The 15,411-nt window shown below is 39.6% G+C and overlaps 1 protein-coding gene across 1 annotated transcript; it reads right to left on the bottom strand.

Annotated features, from left to right (window-relative positions):
• Nucleotides 1-142: 142 nt before the first annotated feature.
• Nucleotides 143-14,781, bottom strand: LOC134872369 (adhesion G-protein coupled receptor G4). Its single transcript, XM_063895648.1, has 31 exons — nt 14,715-14,781; nt 13,867-13,994; nt 13,520-13,757; nt 12,457-12,714; nt 11,478-11,578; nt 11,286-11,347; nt 11,107-11,146; nt 10,857-10,882; nt 10,294-10,448; nt 10,033-10,209; nt 9,829-9,902; nt 9,152-9,219; nt 9,028-9,070; nt 8,655-8,677; nt 8,272-8,417; nt 8,040-8,169; nt 6,711-6,811; nt 6,015-6,219; nt 5,772-5,937; nt 5,531-5,677; nt 5,259-5,384; nt 5,088-5,133; nt 4,909-5,012; nt 4,187-4,308; nt 3,281-3,549; nt 3,055-3,172; nt 2,520-2,598; nt 2,125-2,326; nt 1,551-1,652; nt 1,216-1,380; nt 143-629 (listed from the first exon to the last, which is right to left on the bottom strand). The coding sequence occupies exons 1-31, from the start codon at nt 14,722-14,724 to the stop codon at nt 493-495; spliced, it is 3,768 nt and encodes a 1,255-aa protein (XP_063751718.1). The 5' UTR covers nt 14,725-14,781; the 3' UTR covers nt 143-492.
• Nucleotides 14,782-15,411: the final 630 nt, after the last annotated feature.

The raw sequence follows: 15,411 nt of genomic DNA, 5'->3' as shown, positions 1-15,411 counted from the left end.
ACAAGATGGCAGCCACATTCAGAGATGGTAACCACCTCATGAAGTGTTTGAGGAACATCTGTAGCGTAAATGTTTGGTTTAACCTGGAATTCGCATTCACTGGCACAAAGAGAGGCGGAGAAGGGACACGGGGAGACTTGCATCATTTTAAATTAAATGTTTTATTATTTTCTCAGACAAACTGTGTGGAGCCATGGTTCATTGTCACCATGGCTCCATCTCACCAGTTGCTTGGCAACCAACTCCTCATTGGAACTGATGCAACTACTCATGACTTCATAATTACAGGCTCTTTATCAGTATTTAGCAAAAACAAAAAAGACAATAGAAGTGCACGATAAAATGATCTAATGAAGCTGGAATACAATGAAATTAATTTAATATCTGTAGCTTGTGCTAAAGAACCAATGCATGGTGAAGCTGTTGTTTCGGTCTTCAGGATTTCATGTCAGTCTCTGGTATTTGCGTGTGTCTGTTTGGTTCTGTGTGTTTTTATCTTTTTTCTTGCTGGCCAAGCAAGTGATTCCTCCAGCCAGGTGTTGGGTTCTCCCCCCTGGGGGAAGGCAGAGCTCCCGTAACAGAGGTACTGTTCTGGGCACGAGGGAGAGCCAGGGAATTCATGAAAAGGCCTGCAAGGTAATTAAACCTCTGTGAACAAATCTGAGGTGTGAAAAACAAATGTTCTTAAATGTGGTTTGAGAATTGTCAGGTGGGGAAGGAAACATTTGAAAAAATAGCGATCATGTCCTTTTAGGTTCCATTACAAAGGCTTCCGTGTAATTATTCAACGTCAGTGCAGTCTCATTAATGCATGCAGTGACCTTCACTGTGATTCTGGCAGCCGAGGGACTGTGATTATGACTAAATCTGTGATCATCATTTCATATTCCTACAAGATAAATTATAACTTTTAATTGTAACCTTAAATGTCTAACAAAAGAGGAGAATTAAGGACTTCATTAAGAGTTTAATGTCAAAAGATGAAAATTGGGTTTTAAAGAAAAGTCATTATGGAATAAAATGGAAGCCAATCCCTCGGCTGATTATCTCTCGAAGCACATTTTCACAAAGAGGCTTTTATTTTGTATTTAATTTATATCAGTGATGAACTTAATGAATCTTTACAAGTGTAACTAAGCAGTGTCGTAAGACTGAAAACCATGAGTTTAATATGGATATATGCTGCTTAGAAAGGACTAGGCCTCATTTTCTCACCCAGGTTTGGTCTCTTGAAGGATGAGTCTCTCTGGCTGGAGTCGGAGGATGCTGATGTGCTATCTGTGGAGCTGGACTTGACAGAATCCAGCGATGGTACTGGCGCTTTTGGAGGATTAGATTTGGGTTTGGCCGTCACTCCCACGGATCCCGAGTTGCTGTAGTCTGGATGACAACACCAATAACAGGTAAGTTAAGCCAAGAGTGGCCTCAAGTGTAATTTTGTAACCTCATAAGGGGATCTCTGCTTTCAAAGACAGTACACTATGTCTTCAAGTCACCAAAAATGTAACTTGAGTGATGAATCAACATCATACTATGTTTGGCTGCCGTACCAGAAAACTCATCAAGTCGAAAACGTCCAAAGCAGAGGTGAATCCTCCACTGTTTCCTGACATTTTCCTTCATCAGACAGTGGAAGAGGAAGATGAAAAGTCCTGGAACATACATGAAAGTAAGATAAGGTCATGAGCTTTGAAGGACAAGATTGGATCTTGATTAGTGGCTCTGTTGGCCCTCAGCAGTTATTTTTGTCTTGATCGACCATGCCATTTCTCTCCCAGAAGTAAGAAGTTGAAAGGTTTCTTTGCGTCACTCTCATACATAAAAGAAAGCAATATAACAAAGGCCAGCCGAGGTAAAGGCAGTTGTGAAATAGTTGCATCATTCAGCTTCTGTTGGATTAACTTCTTTATTTTGTTGGTTTCTTTTGAACTGTGAACGTGAAGTGGGATGTTGACGAAACCTGTGTATGTGTTTGGTACAACTTCCTATCAAACGTTTTTTTTTTTTACCAGGATATCTCTCTGTTTTTATGCATGGCTCCTTACATGCCTATGCATATTTGCATTTTTAGATATTATCCAGCATGGTTTTCAGTGATTGTAAAACAAATTATAAAACCACAACCTTGCAGGGTGTTGAGTCCAGTGAAAAGGTAGAGCAGAACTACTCTGGCTGGTCCCACCGTAAAGAAGCCAACAGTCCAGGTTAGTCCCAGTAACAGAGTGATACTGGTGACTCCCTTCAGATCGTGCATGAGTCCACTGCGAATCCCAGCTGGCCTGTTGACTCGCATTTGACGAATCTGGATCAGAACCACGACAAAAACCTAAAAGGAGATTCAAAGAGAGGTCTAGTTAAATACAGGAAACAATAATAGACTTTAAAATAAATAAGCAAGTGCTAGCAAGGTAATTAGGAGAATACTGTGATACATTAACTATTAAAAATGTGGGCATCAGCCACTCTTTAAGTAGTATGAGCATCTTGACAACAGTTCGGCAAATGTTGTTACTATTTACCGCAATGTTGAAGAGAAAGACCAGCGCGGCATAAGCAACCACGGACACGTAAAATGTCAGATCGTCTTGGAGCCAACAGCTGAGGGAACAAGGACAGAGGGATAGAAACAAGTAGAGAAACTAAGATGAGCAGCAACAGCCAATTCCAGTTTTAACATCAATGTATGTTCTTAGTGTGACTTAAATTAAGAACAGCTTGATCTGTAGGTTGCTAATACAAGTGTACAAATTGTCACTTATTGTCCAAAAGGAAATGCATTAATTAAAAACATGTTTGCAATATTTCAGGCAGACTTTAGGAGGTCAGTTGTTATTTGCTTTAACTGCTGTTGACAATAATGACAAATATAATCCTCGACGTGTATTGATATTATAGTATATACTCTTTACTTTTACTAATAACAACATCCAGAATCAAGTTTTAACTTTGCTTGACACAAGATTTAAAAATTCTGTCAGTCTCACTGCTGATTGAAACCCCTATGTGTTTCAAATATGCCTCAGGACACGGAGAATTAATTTAGGATAAACTCACAAGTCGTCAGAGTTGGCCAGAGCTGGCTTCAAGCTATGCTGAGCGTTTGTGTAGAGGTGACTGCCGTAGGCCTCTCTGTTCATGATAAGCACCAGGATGCAGATGACCAGAGGAATCCCTTGAGGGGAAATTTAAATTGCTTTTATAGCAAATAAAAATTATGACAGGGTTGTAACAAAGTTTTGGCCAGCAACCCAAGTTATGTTAGTCAGATGAACAAACTCACCCCACCCCAGAGAGCAGAACTTTAGGATATAAGAGGGCACGTAGACGTTGAAGACTTTGACGAGAGCAAAGTACATGTTAACGGCCTCTAATCCCATCCAGGTGAATGACGCCAGGAGGAAGTAATGCATTGTGGATGCTACAGCCACGCAGAGGCCGTACAGACCCCAGGAGGACAGCCACGAGTTGACCAGAAACACCAGGTTCAAGCCCAGCAGCGCCAGGGAGAGGTGGATCAGGATCTGAGAGGGGTAGTCCCGTCGTAGCTTTCTGAGACGGAGATGAGGGAAGAAAATTAAAGGTATGACAAAAAAAGAGCAAAAACTGTAAGTGTTTATTAGGTCATACTTAAATTATATTATTGCTATTCAATCAAGACACAAGGTTAGTTGTTTCAGTATGGACCTGATGGTCAAATCGATCTGCATTACGCTGGCCTTGTTGTGCCATTTTTTCCTATGGGGAGAGCGTTTTAGCCAAACTAGACCCTTGGCATGACATTTTCTACTGAGCACTTTGACCTTGGTGGCCCCTGACCTTACAAAGAACAACTTTTGAAATAACAGCTGTATGTGATGAAGCCACGTTTTGTTCAAGTAGACCTTTGCCGAGCTCAGGCTGCGCGTTAATCTGCCCTGCCACCTGCACAGTGCTCTTTTTTTCGCTGTAGGTAAACCATGTGAAGGTTATGAACACCACATGGAAGCAGAACACATGTCTAATCTTGTATGTTTACGAAAGTGAAACACATGTTTTTCTTCATGCTACACCCTTCCACCAAGGTTCATTAAAATCAAGCTAGTAGTTCTTTCCATAATCCTGTTGACAAACAAACTGTCAGACAAACCGAGCTGCAAACATGGCCTCCCTGGTGGAGGTTTTAACAACTCAGAGGTTGGAGTCTCACTCGAAAACTGTGTAGGTGAGAACAGTGATTCCCAAAAACACAGAGGAGACTCCACATCCAACGTAGGTGATGATGGTCAGGATCTGCTCGTTAGCCGGGTCCAACGGAGTCCTGGAGACGTCCTACACACAAACACACAAATGTATGATAAGAGTGTATTTATTTGTCTGATGTGTCACAAATAGCTAACAGTAATTGCTCAGTACACAGTTAAGTACAAACCAACACTCAAATGCTTACTAAAGCGCAAGAGTGTAGAAAATAATTGCTAAATTATAAATTAGTGTCAATTACTGTCACGATAGGGGATATATCCATGATATTTTTGCAGTTTTGCAGTACATTCGTCAGCATGTATATGTTGCACAAGACTAAGCAATCACTATTTAATAGATTTATTGTAAATTGATTATTTCAAAGTTATATACTCAAGGTTGTGATAAACTTCAATGCCATTTATCTTTTTCTTTAATTACTCTAGAACAGGAAGCATGTCCTACAATGACTTGAGTCTAAATCAAAAGTCATTTGGGTCAAACTTTACTTGACAGTATTATTGTGCTTTGATCGCCCTCTGCTGGTGAACGCTGAGTCTAACCACATACCCCTTGTGTTAGACTACATCTATTAATAATCCTACTTTTACCAAAACTCATAAGCATGCTACAGTCTCTGTGGAGCCAAGTTTCCTTTCTAGGAAAGATAAATAGTGATATGCATACCAGAAGAACTCCGAAGTGTGTGAGATGATCACAAAGGCACGTTGTGTACTGAGAGCTGCAGTTGTATTTCATGCAGCCGTCATCATCCCAGCCTCCGTGTCCGTCTATGTGATTACAGAGACACTAAGTACCACACAGTCCATCCAGCAGGCGTAGTGAGGATTTAAATCAGGACCTACTGTTTTTATTGAAGTTCCAGTACACGCACTGCACATCCCTGTCAAGCTTCAACAGAGATGGGAATGCTTTTGTTAATCAAATGTGTTTGATCACTACATAAACAGCAGTCTAAGCATTGGTAAATCTATCAGATTTTATTTTTATAGCCTTTAATGGGTCGTTAATCCTACTGTATTGGGTATCAGATGGTGGAGCGTGACTTTGACGTCTTCATCCAGATCTTTGATTGGAGAGCTGGCATTGGTCACACTGGCTGACACCACAAAGGTATTGAGGGCGTGCCCGCTTTGGCTGTTCTGAAAAAAAGAACGAAATGTGTATACAAATGGGATTTAGTTAAATATAAAAGAGTCTACCCAGTTTATTTGAAACATTGACAGTTTCAAATAAATGTTTTAATGGAGTTGCATGTGTTTTTATTTAATTGTATAGAAATGATTACCTTGAAGAGCATTGGGATGCCGAAAAACTGAAACTTAACTCTCGGTGGGCTCTGGGTGGAGCTGTTCTGTGGGAAGCTGTGCTGCAGGACAGACGGCAGGAAGATGAAGGCCACTGTTTCATTGAACGGATACCTGTTGATGAAGATCTACAACACAAAAATAAAACCTTTTTTAATGCTCGTTTAAGCTCAGAATCTACCAGCCGTTGAGGACATTTTTTGGTGTTTTGTCTTTACTAACCTCAGGCTTGTTGCCTGCGCGGTCAGATGAAACTCCGAAAGTCAAACTGCTGAACTCTCCAGGAACTACATCCACCACGGAGATGGCAATGTAGGGGGCAACCAGGGTGAAGGAGCCCTCGTAGCCCACCATCTTGTCTCCCACTGCCTCTGTGATGTTGAGGATACTGAGGAGGGATCAGAAAGCAAGGTGATTTGACGTCCAACAGAATTGGCGACAATCCCTTCAGCTTTCCCTGCTTACGTGTTAGTAAAAGGCACCAGGTTACTGTCAGACTCCAGTATGTCAGAGATGATGTTGATGAGAGCTTGGCCCAGGGATGGCGTGACCCTGCTGAGGTTCACAATGTCCTCCAGCTTGTTGAGGACGGTGGCCAGTTCCTGGTAGTTCAGTGTGGAGTGGTCTCTCAATAAATCCTCAATCATCTCCACCACGTCCAGTGCATTTTCTGCAGATGAAGGATACAACATGTGTTTTTTTTACTTCTACATCATTTAAAAAAATCCTGATATTTACACTTATTTGTTGTTATGGGGATTTAAATGAACAAAACAGGAATGAACTAAGCAGCACTGACTATTTTTGCATGCCAGCAACATTCAACAAAATGGATATTCCGTACTAGACCGTATTCTTAGTGTTGTGTTCTCCACTTAAGACTAAGGTCATATTAATTTGAATAATATCAATCATATTTCTGGAATACCTATTTTAATTAACCGTAATAACTTTGTATATATACAAGAAAAAATGAATATATTCTGCAACTAACCGAGTCATTGAAACAGCCCAATACATCTGTTTTTAGGAAACTAAATACAGTATGTGATTATGGATTTTTCGGATCTCTGGCATTGCATTTTGAACCACACATTTGATATTTAAATGATGCAGCTATTTATAAGCGGACACATAGAACATAAAAAGTGTCTCACAGACCAGCAGTGACTTCAACATGATCCAGATCAGGAATGGTTTCCACCACCAGGCCACAGTCCTCCTGGTCTGAGGCCAACCAGTGAGTGCTGAGGCACAGTTTGCTGTCAGACAAACAGGTGGAGAGAGGGCTTTAATAAAACACTTTTACAACTCGTTTTGCTAAATGTTTAAGTGCAGACTTTTTGCAAGCTGAAATTTCATTGTTATGGTTTGTTTTTCTATATATATTGTATGATATCTATATTTGCGTAAGACAGATTTTAGACAGCTGGGGGGTTGTTGATTCGTGGGGATTACACATCAATTAACTCCAGTCATTAGCAACACCCACCTCTGATTTATGCTTTTACAGCACAGCCTCTTACAGCTTATGAGCAGCCATCAATAAATATTGTCACACTGAGTCAACACATAGAGAGGGCCCTAAACACAGTGAAAGCCAGATAAAAATATATACCAACGGATGTAATCAATAGCGAAATAGGCCTGCAGTCACTCAAGGGTTACAGTCATGTGGACAAAGCAAACCAGCTAAACACATTTAACCTTTTCTCAGCGTGCCTGCATGATAAATTGTCTGCAGGCCATGAGGTCAGTGATAAGTGACAGTTGTAAGTAGAAAGGACAAGATGCGATCAACATACAGGTGTTAAGACAATATACAGCTCACAGGAAACACATACCGTGATTTCCGGTGTAAACATCAGAAAATGTCAGTTTACCTGTGAATTTTATATAACCAGTGTATAAATCCATGTGTCTTTCTTAGGTTAGAAGCAATTTACTTGCAGTTGTCAAAAAAGACAATAGTTATCTTGAAAAATACCGATATTGGTCAAACCTCAGAGATAAAATCATGGGAGCTAAGTTTGTCAATCCTCTCATACTATAATACTGTATGTCACTGCCATGACTAAAACCTTTTTGAGTATAGATTCAGCAGCAAATCAGGTAAGTGAGAGTGCTTCTATTTTAGTGTGAAATTGTAATTAGGTCTAAAACTAACAATTATTTTTAGTGAGATTTGATTAATTGCTAAACGTTCTCATCGGCTTTATTCATTGTCAAAAACTGTATAAAAATGTCCATCACATTTAGTCAGAAACCAAAGATGTCTTTCCTTTGCTTCTTTTGTACCAACAACAGTGCTTAAACAAAAATAAATTACACGTTAAATTAAACGAAACAGACAGAAGCCGCCAAAGGAGCAAATCCTCACATCTCAGTAGTAATATTTGGAAAAAATAAAACTTACCACATCCTGTTCAATTATATAAAGGGTAATGCTAGAACTGGAATTATGGATTAATGAAGTGTTTGAGCGCTCACCATTGTCGTGTGGCGTGGCTTAGAGGGTTTTTTGGGCACGGCTGAGATGCATTTTTTCCTCCTTGAGTGTCGGGCCAAGCAAACAGGCCTTTCATCGTCAGGTGGGTTTCTGCGTTGCAATTAGTTATCACTAAAACAGAGACAGCAACAGACAAAGAGGAGGAGGGGAGAATTATTCGTTTGTATTCCTTTTTAATGTTATTCTGTGTAACCTTTACTGAACCTTACTCACATATGCGGCTTATCTGTATGTCCTCAGTTGCTATGGAGACGGATCCGTTGTTGTAAGGCGTCAGCAGTAGGTGTCGTATCTGCGTTTCTATTTCCTGTGTGTCCAACTGCGACATCATGACCCAAACCTGGAAAATACAGCTCTCTCTGCAGACAGTAGGAGTTAATTGTGTTGTGCCATGAAATATTTTTCATGTAGTTAAACACTTTCTAAATGGGAACATTTGGTTTATAAATCATTACAATTCACAAAAAGCAAGATTGAACCCCACAGTGTGGATCCACCTTACTGTGCATCTTCCACCACATTCAATGTATTTATTTTCCTTTGGTTTAATTGGACCAAAATCTAAGTGAAATTGTGTAAAGCTTCAATATCCATACCTTGAAACGCTGGGCACAAACACCTGGAAAAGAATATTAATATTTACACAGCTTTAAATACAAATGGAAAAAAAATCTCTAACTTCAAGACAGAACATACAATGGGTACAAATGTTAATCTTTGCATGTTCGTTCAAAACATTACTACTTATTTGTAGTGGCTACAAATCCAGAGCAATATATTCATCTTGGCATATTTTGTTCTAACTCATTGTCATTAAAAACAAAAAAATGTTTTTAGGATAGAAAAAACGATTTCGAAGTTCAAACCAGCATCTTTTTCTTTTTGTTCTTATATAGTAAGAGTCTGAAAAATCATGCTAAAGATCATTTAGATTTTTATTTGTGACGACACCTTTTTATGGTTACTTACTTTGTTAGTGGTATAGAGGTTTGATTGCAGTTTAGATTGACGCCTGAAAGTGAAATCAGTTATTTGAACGTTTCTGGCATTAAGATGGGAGTGGATGTTCAGGCAGCTACAGCACAAACTGTACCTCTGAGTTTTGGGGAGCAGCTGGAGGTCAAGCACCGTCATCATGTCATCGGGTAGACTGGAGTTGAGCTGTGGAGAGTCAAATGTCACATTAACCACTAATCTACTTTATTTTACCCTGACCTGAAGAGCACTAGGGCCACTAGGGCTGAACGATTAATTGCATTTGCGATAATATCGCGATATGACAAAACGAGATTTTCCTACCGCAAAGGCTGCGATTTGACTGGCACGTGATCTGGTCACGTGACTTGCGATCGAGCCGAGCGAGCCGAGCGAAGCCGAGCAGGCAGGGAAAGAAGCCAACGCTGCGCTTGAACCATACAGTCTATGGCTTGTTGCACAATGGCCTCAGGCTCGTCAGAAGAGTGCACGGCTGGAAGTTTGGTACCAAAGAGGGGCGGCACGTCAGTTGTGTGGAATTATTTTGGCTTTAAAAAGGAAGATGCTGCGCACCGTCAGGTATTGTGCAGAACGTGCCTCGCTACTGTTGCTACCTCACAGGTTCACGATTGTAATCACGATTGATTTATTGATTGTGTTTGTTGAAAAATACATGAGAAGAGGACCTTGAAAAAATAATCGCATATTAAATCGCAATTGCAATATTGAGGAAAAAAATCGCAATTAGATTATTTTCCAAAATCGTTCAACCCTAATTTCTACTGTCAGACATACCCAGGTGGAAACAGTCTGTCCTGGGTCAGAATCTCCTGTTAGGGAAATATTCACCTTAACCTCAAAATACAGCTCTGCAGAGGAGATCATAAAACAACATAAACAATTAGTCCTCCTGTAGGATACAACTCAAACAAAACCCTTTTAATAACGCACAGAACTGTGACAAGGATCAAGTCAGTGACTGATAATAATCTGACTGACCAGAGATATTGGGTGGGGTGTTTGTTGTCAAGGCGGTGACTGAAGCTTCAGTGGTAGAGACACTGGTGGTGGTGCTAGTGGTTTTAAGCGATGTTATGGTTTTAAATGTGATCGTTGAGACTGGAGAGGGTGCTGTTACCACTCCAGGAGGGATGATGGTGACAGCGGAGAAACTTTCTAGAAACAGAGGAATGATTATAGAGGACCAGAAGGATTTAATCTGCTAAAAGTGAAAATGCATTGGAGAGAGTGACTTCCTACCAACAGGTGTGGAGTGTATGCTGTCCGAATCAGCGTGCAGCTTTAGTTTTCCATTGGGGTCGTCGTAGATGACCCTCAGTTCTTCTGTGATCATATTCTTCACAGTTGCCACGTTCAGGCTGGGGATAACGTTGACATGAACCAGGCAGTCAAAACTGCAGGGGAGACATCGAGTGTTTTTACCGTCCTATATGTCTATTTGTTAAAGCCTCAGTTTAGACTTAATTCACAAGCAGTTTAACGAAGTGTTTTAAGTACTGATTACACTCTGCCTTGATTTACTGTCATTTTCTAATTTTGGTTTTTATGGTTTTCCTGTGATCAGGACTTCTATTTAGTTTATTCTGCCTCAATCTACACATTTTTTACAGATTCAGATCAGCAGATTTATTGAAAGAATTAAAAGTTTTAAGAAGCTATGGCAATTGTTTCGCATTTATATAAACTTTTAAAAAACAATGTTACATTACATCCTACACCCTATACAGTTGTTGACAGATGCCAAACCATGATCTGATTATATAATATTTAAAAAAAGAAACAGTAAACCTGAACCGTGTTACCTTTTTATAAAGGGAGACCACTCCACCTGAAGAATAATAGACACATAGATTTCAAACGTTTACTAAATATCACCACTGAGAAAAAATCCTATATGCTCCTATATGAGTGAGAATGGAGATTGAGGGTAATACAAATATCATAGTTTTAAAATAGCCTAATGTCAATATATTGGCTAATATTTCCTCATAATGCAAATATGTGATGTGTTACATTAGGCTATATTAATGAAATAGACTATGTGCTTCTTACCAGCCTGCGTTCATTCACAAAACTGTCTTTTTTCCTGGATCTGCGTAAAAGATCACAAAAACTCAGTACATGTATTGCCCATGGGTTCTCTAGCTCAGTCATATACTATGAAATAGGGCTTCATTGACATGAGATATTTTATTACAGAATAAACTGAGTCAACTCCGATCTTCTCATACCTGGGCACTTCGAACACGGACACTCTGTTTAGGAAAAAAGTGCTGGGAAGAACCTTTCTGAGCTGCAGGAAAAACACCACGAAAAGCAACAGTGAGAATAAACAGTTACAGCGTTCATAGTAAAACATCCGGAATATCTCCAGGTCAGGTCGTAAAATATTTCTGTATAGTTCCTTCTGTTGTTTTTTTTACCCATGTATGTGCGATGTCTCTGGCTGTGTAGAGCTCTGTGTTGTTCTTCCCATCCAAGCGTATGATGTGGAACATCAGTCTCACTTCGTACACGGACCATTCTGCCAATCAGCCAAAGGGAATATAAAACGCCATTATTTTAAATGTAAGTCAAAAAAAGTAAAGGTATAATAAAACATACAGTAACTAAAGTAAGTAATTAAAAAGACTGATGAATTTCAAGTACATTTAAATATTCTTAGTATCATTTTAATTTCTGGTTACACCTTGAATTACAACTGGTGAAGCAGAACTCGGCGGTTGCAATATATCACGTTACTGAAACAATCTTTGCAGAACTACTTCTTCCCGTTCAACTTTCCTGTTATAACCTCTGTATTGAAATGAGTAAGATATTTATCTTTAGTGAGAAGATGTTTTTGTTACCCTTATTTAATGTGGTGTACCTAACTGATCCTACTCAGCTTAATTCAAATGTATAACATCAGTCAAGTTCTAAATTCATTAATCTCAATATTTCAGGACTCTGACGGCAATTTTTATCGTCTTGTAAGCGTCATTGGTCGACATCAGTTTTTAGGTTGAAAATGACTGCAGGTTCCTGCATCACAGTGTGAAAATAACAACCTATGACAGCTGTGTGAGTAATGCTTCTGATTTTAGTGTTATTGATCACAGAATGGCTTCTATATTTACTTAACTGACAAAGAAATAAAGGGTCAATATTTAATCTGAGGGTTGAGGACACACTGTCAACCAAAGGCAGCCACGGTTGGAAGAAGCTGTAAAACGCATGATGAAACGGACAGATGATTTACTGCATATAAGAGAACCACTGTCTGTTATAAACACTGTGGGACGCACCCAAGGGTGGAAATAACCAATTGGTTGCGACTTCCAGGTGCTGAGGTTAACGTAGGGTTGATATAATTCCACACAAAACTGATGAAACATATTTCAGTTAATGTAAAGGACTCACCACACTCCAGGCTGGAATCTGAAAACACAGCACAGACTGGGGTGTACCAGTTGTCACTCTCCCACTTCACAATGTCCCCCTCTATGCATCTCAGTGATGTCACATCATGTTCGCTGCGTTCTCGCCCCCATAGCCGAAACAGAGATAATTTGCCCACCATAGCGGGAGATGTAATATTCCTGTTGACCGCGCTGCCTGATGCACCGAGAGTAAGCATGCCGTTGGGGGCCAGTTTGCGGGAAATGGGGGGAGGAGTATCTACATTGTGAGAGAGGGAGAAGAAAGCAACACGTTATAGTGGATTTAGCCTCCTATCAAGGTTTGCACAAATCGAACGCACAAGATGAAACTCTGTAAACTGGACAAAATCCCTGGATTGGTAAAGGTGGTGGCGAAGTCTGTAGACTTGGCTTGTGAGCTGGAGCCTTAGGTACTTGGAAGGTCACCGGTTCAAGTCCTCGAAAGACCAAGTGCTACCGAGGTGTCCCTGAGCAAGGCACCGTTCCCTACACTGCTCCCCGGGCGCCGTGCATAATGACAACCCACTGCTCCTAACACTATGAGGGGTCAAATGCAGAATGTACATTTACACAATTAAGGGTTCCTTCTTTTTGTTGAGTGTTAAGACGTATCCTGTATCTGACCTTTTAATTATAATTCCTCTGTTATTCTAAATACTTTGTTTAACTTTTGCACTTTAATTTTCTCTTTCGAATGTTTGATTGGTGCTTGAAAAATTTCAAAATGCGGCTAAAAGTCGTGTTGGGGTGAAAGTAAAAAAACAAAAAGCAGCATTATTGCATAATTCAAGTCATATTGTTGGGTTTTTATTTTTTAGATGAGTAAAATATTTGTTAACAGTTTGAGAATGATGTTTTTAGATAGCTAGGGTAAGCCAAGTGCATTCATACAATGGTATTATTAACAGCTTAGTTGAGTATTGGGATCGGTATTGGATTGGGATCGGTATCGACTGACAGTCAAAGTTGTGATATCAGTATTGGCAATGAAAAGTAGTCAAGCCCTCCTTCCTTGTAAGCCAGTTGTTTAATACTAAACCCACCTGCCGTGATTTTCTCATGTTTGCCGTCAATGTATAGGGCCAGTCCTCCTTTATATTTCCAGGTCAGGCACAGCGAGTACCATCGTGACAAACGAAGGTTGATCCTACGCGTAGTTGACCACTCCGTTCCAAACAGCCAGACCAATAAACGGCGCTCCTTCATCGCTAAGCCCAGCTCTGTCTGGAGTTCAGGATGACTGTACATGAAGGCGGTCCATGATGAGGCGGCCTTGTCGGTCTAGATATGTTAGATAAACGATTATATGTCATTCTAATAACACGAAGGCTTCTTGAATGTGCCCCTGAAAGGTGTAGCAATGTAATTAGACTTATTTCATCATCAGTACCTCAAACTTTAGGTTGAAGCAGACGGTGAGCTCCTGCAGGGCGGGGATGGAGACCTGTGGATTTAGTGTCCAGTGGCTGCACCTGTTTGTGAATTGAATCACCTCCCCCCATAGACTGAGCCGAGAGACTGACAGAAACAGAGAATTCACAGTGAATCATTAACGTACAGCCCATAACATCTGTAGAGCAGGTGTGCAGAGACAGTGACGGTCAAAATGTTTTATCTCTAAAGATGCTTTCTGCCTTTCTCCGACTAAACTGTCTTAGATTTGGGGTTATGTAGGCAGCCGTTTCAAATTTCTTCTCCTGTCGGACCTAAACCCTAAAGAAACTCATGTAAATACAAAACAGGAAATAGCGGGTGTTTAACGTTTGCTCTTACTTCTCAAATTGGCTTCAAGCTTTTGACCTTTCATCCATGGTGTATATGAGCATTTATGGAAGAGTTAAGCTACTGTTTAGTGTGTTTGCTTTAGATATTCTGGACATATTTACAATCAACAGGGAATTTTACACAAATGCACAAAGGTTGTAATTCTAAAGATAGCAAACACTTAGACTAGATTGAGACTCCATATTCTATAGCTGAAAACAAGTCAAATGATTTATATTGTATTATCTTGTATAATCATACTTACAATTATTAGGAAATCTATTGTGATCACCCCCTTCCAATCTTTAGTAGTTTTTTTTTTTAAAGCATTACATAATATGTATTTACCTGACTCTAATTAAAATAAGTACTTTCAACCATGTGGATATGTTGGTGTATTTTTTATTTTATGGGCCAAAGTGCAGTCTATTTTCTATTATTTATTAAATCATATATTTTAAATCATCGACATACCTTGCTCCATAGTGGTAGGACTGTTCAGCAGAAAGAGGGTGATAAACACAGTCTGCAAACTTTGAAGAAAAGTCATCACCAATCTAAAACAAAAGAGGTTTATATCCCGATCAGTCATTTGAGCTAAAATAACATTTGCACATAAAGTGAATAAAGAAATAAAATGATTTAACTATATTCTCATTGTTCAAGCCTAGAGATAAATTAATGCAGTACTTACCTGCATACATCAAATAACCCTGAAATCAAAAGAGATCTCTACAGATAAATCCTGTTCCAGGCTCTCGAGATATATAGCAGAGATAATAAACGCTGCTTCAAAGTAGACGGAGCGTCAGATGAAGCAGAAACCTGTCTCTGCAAACAAGGAGGGTATGAGAGTGTGTGGAGCAGGGGCCGGTGTATTGATGCTGTGATTGGTTCACTTGCGTTATTATGCGTGTCTGTACCTGTGTGCAGGTGAGAGAGAAAGAGGGAGGAGATAGTTATGTACATATTGAATGAATATAATCTTACCAATTAAAACATAGAATATACTCGTACAAAGACTCTGTGAGATAATTATTTTCTGTCCATACGGTTTAAGAATGTATTTATAGAGCCCATTTCATTATAAAGGAACTGAATGTGCTTTACATTTAAACAATAAAAGAAAGGGAAAAAAGAACAAAGTGGCATAAAAACACCAAGTATAATT

Source organism: Eleginops maclovinus, chromosome 11 (genome assembly GCF_036324505.1).
Source record: "Eleginops maclovinus isolate JMC-PN-2008 ecotype Puerto Natales chromosome 11, JC_Emac_rtc_rv5, whole genome shotgun sequence".
NCBI classification, from domain to species: Eukaryota; Metazoa; Chordata; class Actinopteri; order Perciformes; family Eleginopidae; genus Eleginops; species Eleginops maclovinus.
Note: the sequence above shows the minus strand (reverse complement) of the source record. Positions and strands in the feature narration are given on the sequence as shown.

Bases quoted from the DNA above. Each gene is read 5' to 3' on its own strand.
- LOC134872369 (XM_063895648.1), bottom strand. The intron at 13,758-13,866 runs GTACTGATGATG...TAACATATCTAG, and splicing joins GCTTCAACCTAAAGTTTGAG to ACCGACAAGGCCGCCTCATC. The intron at 8,418-8,654 runs GTATGGATATTG...TACTGTCTGCAG, and splicing joins TTTGTGCCCAGCGTTTCAAG to AGAGAGCTGTATTTTCCAGG.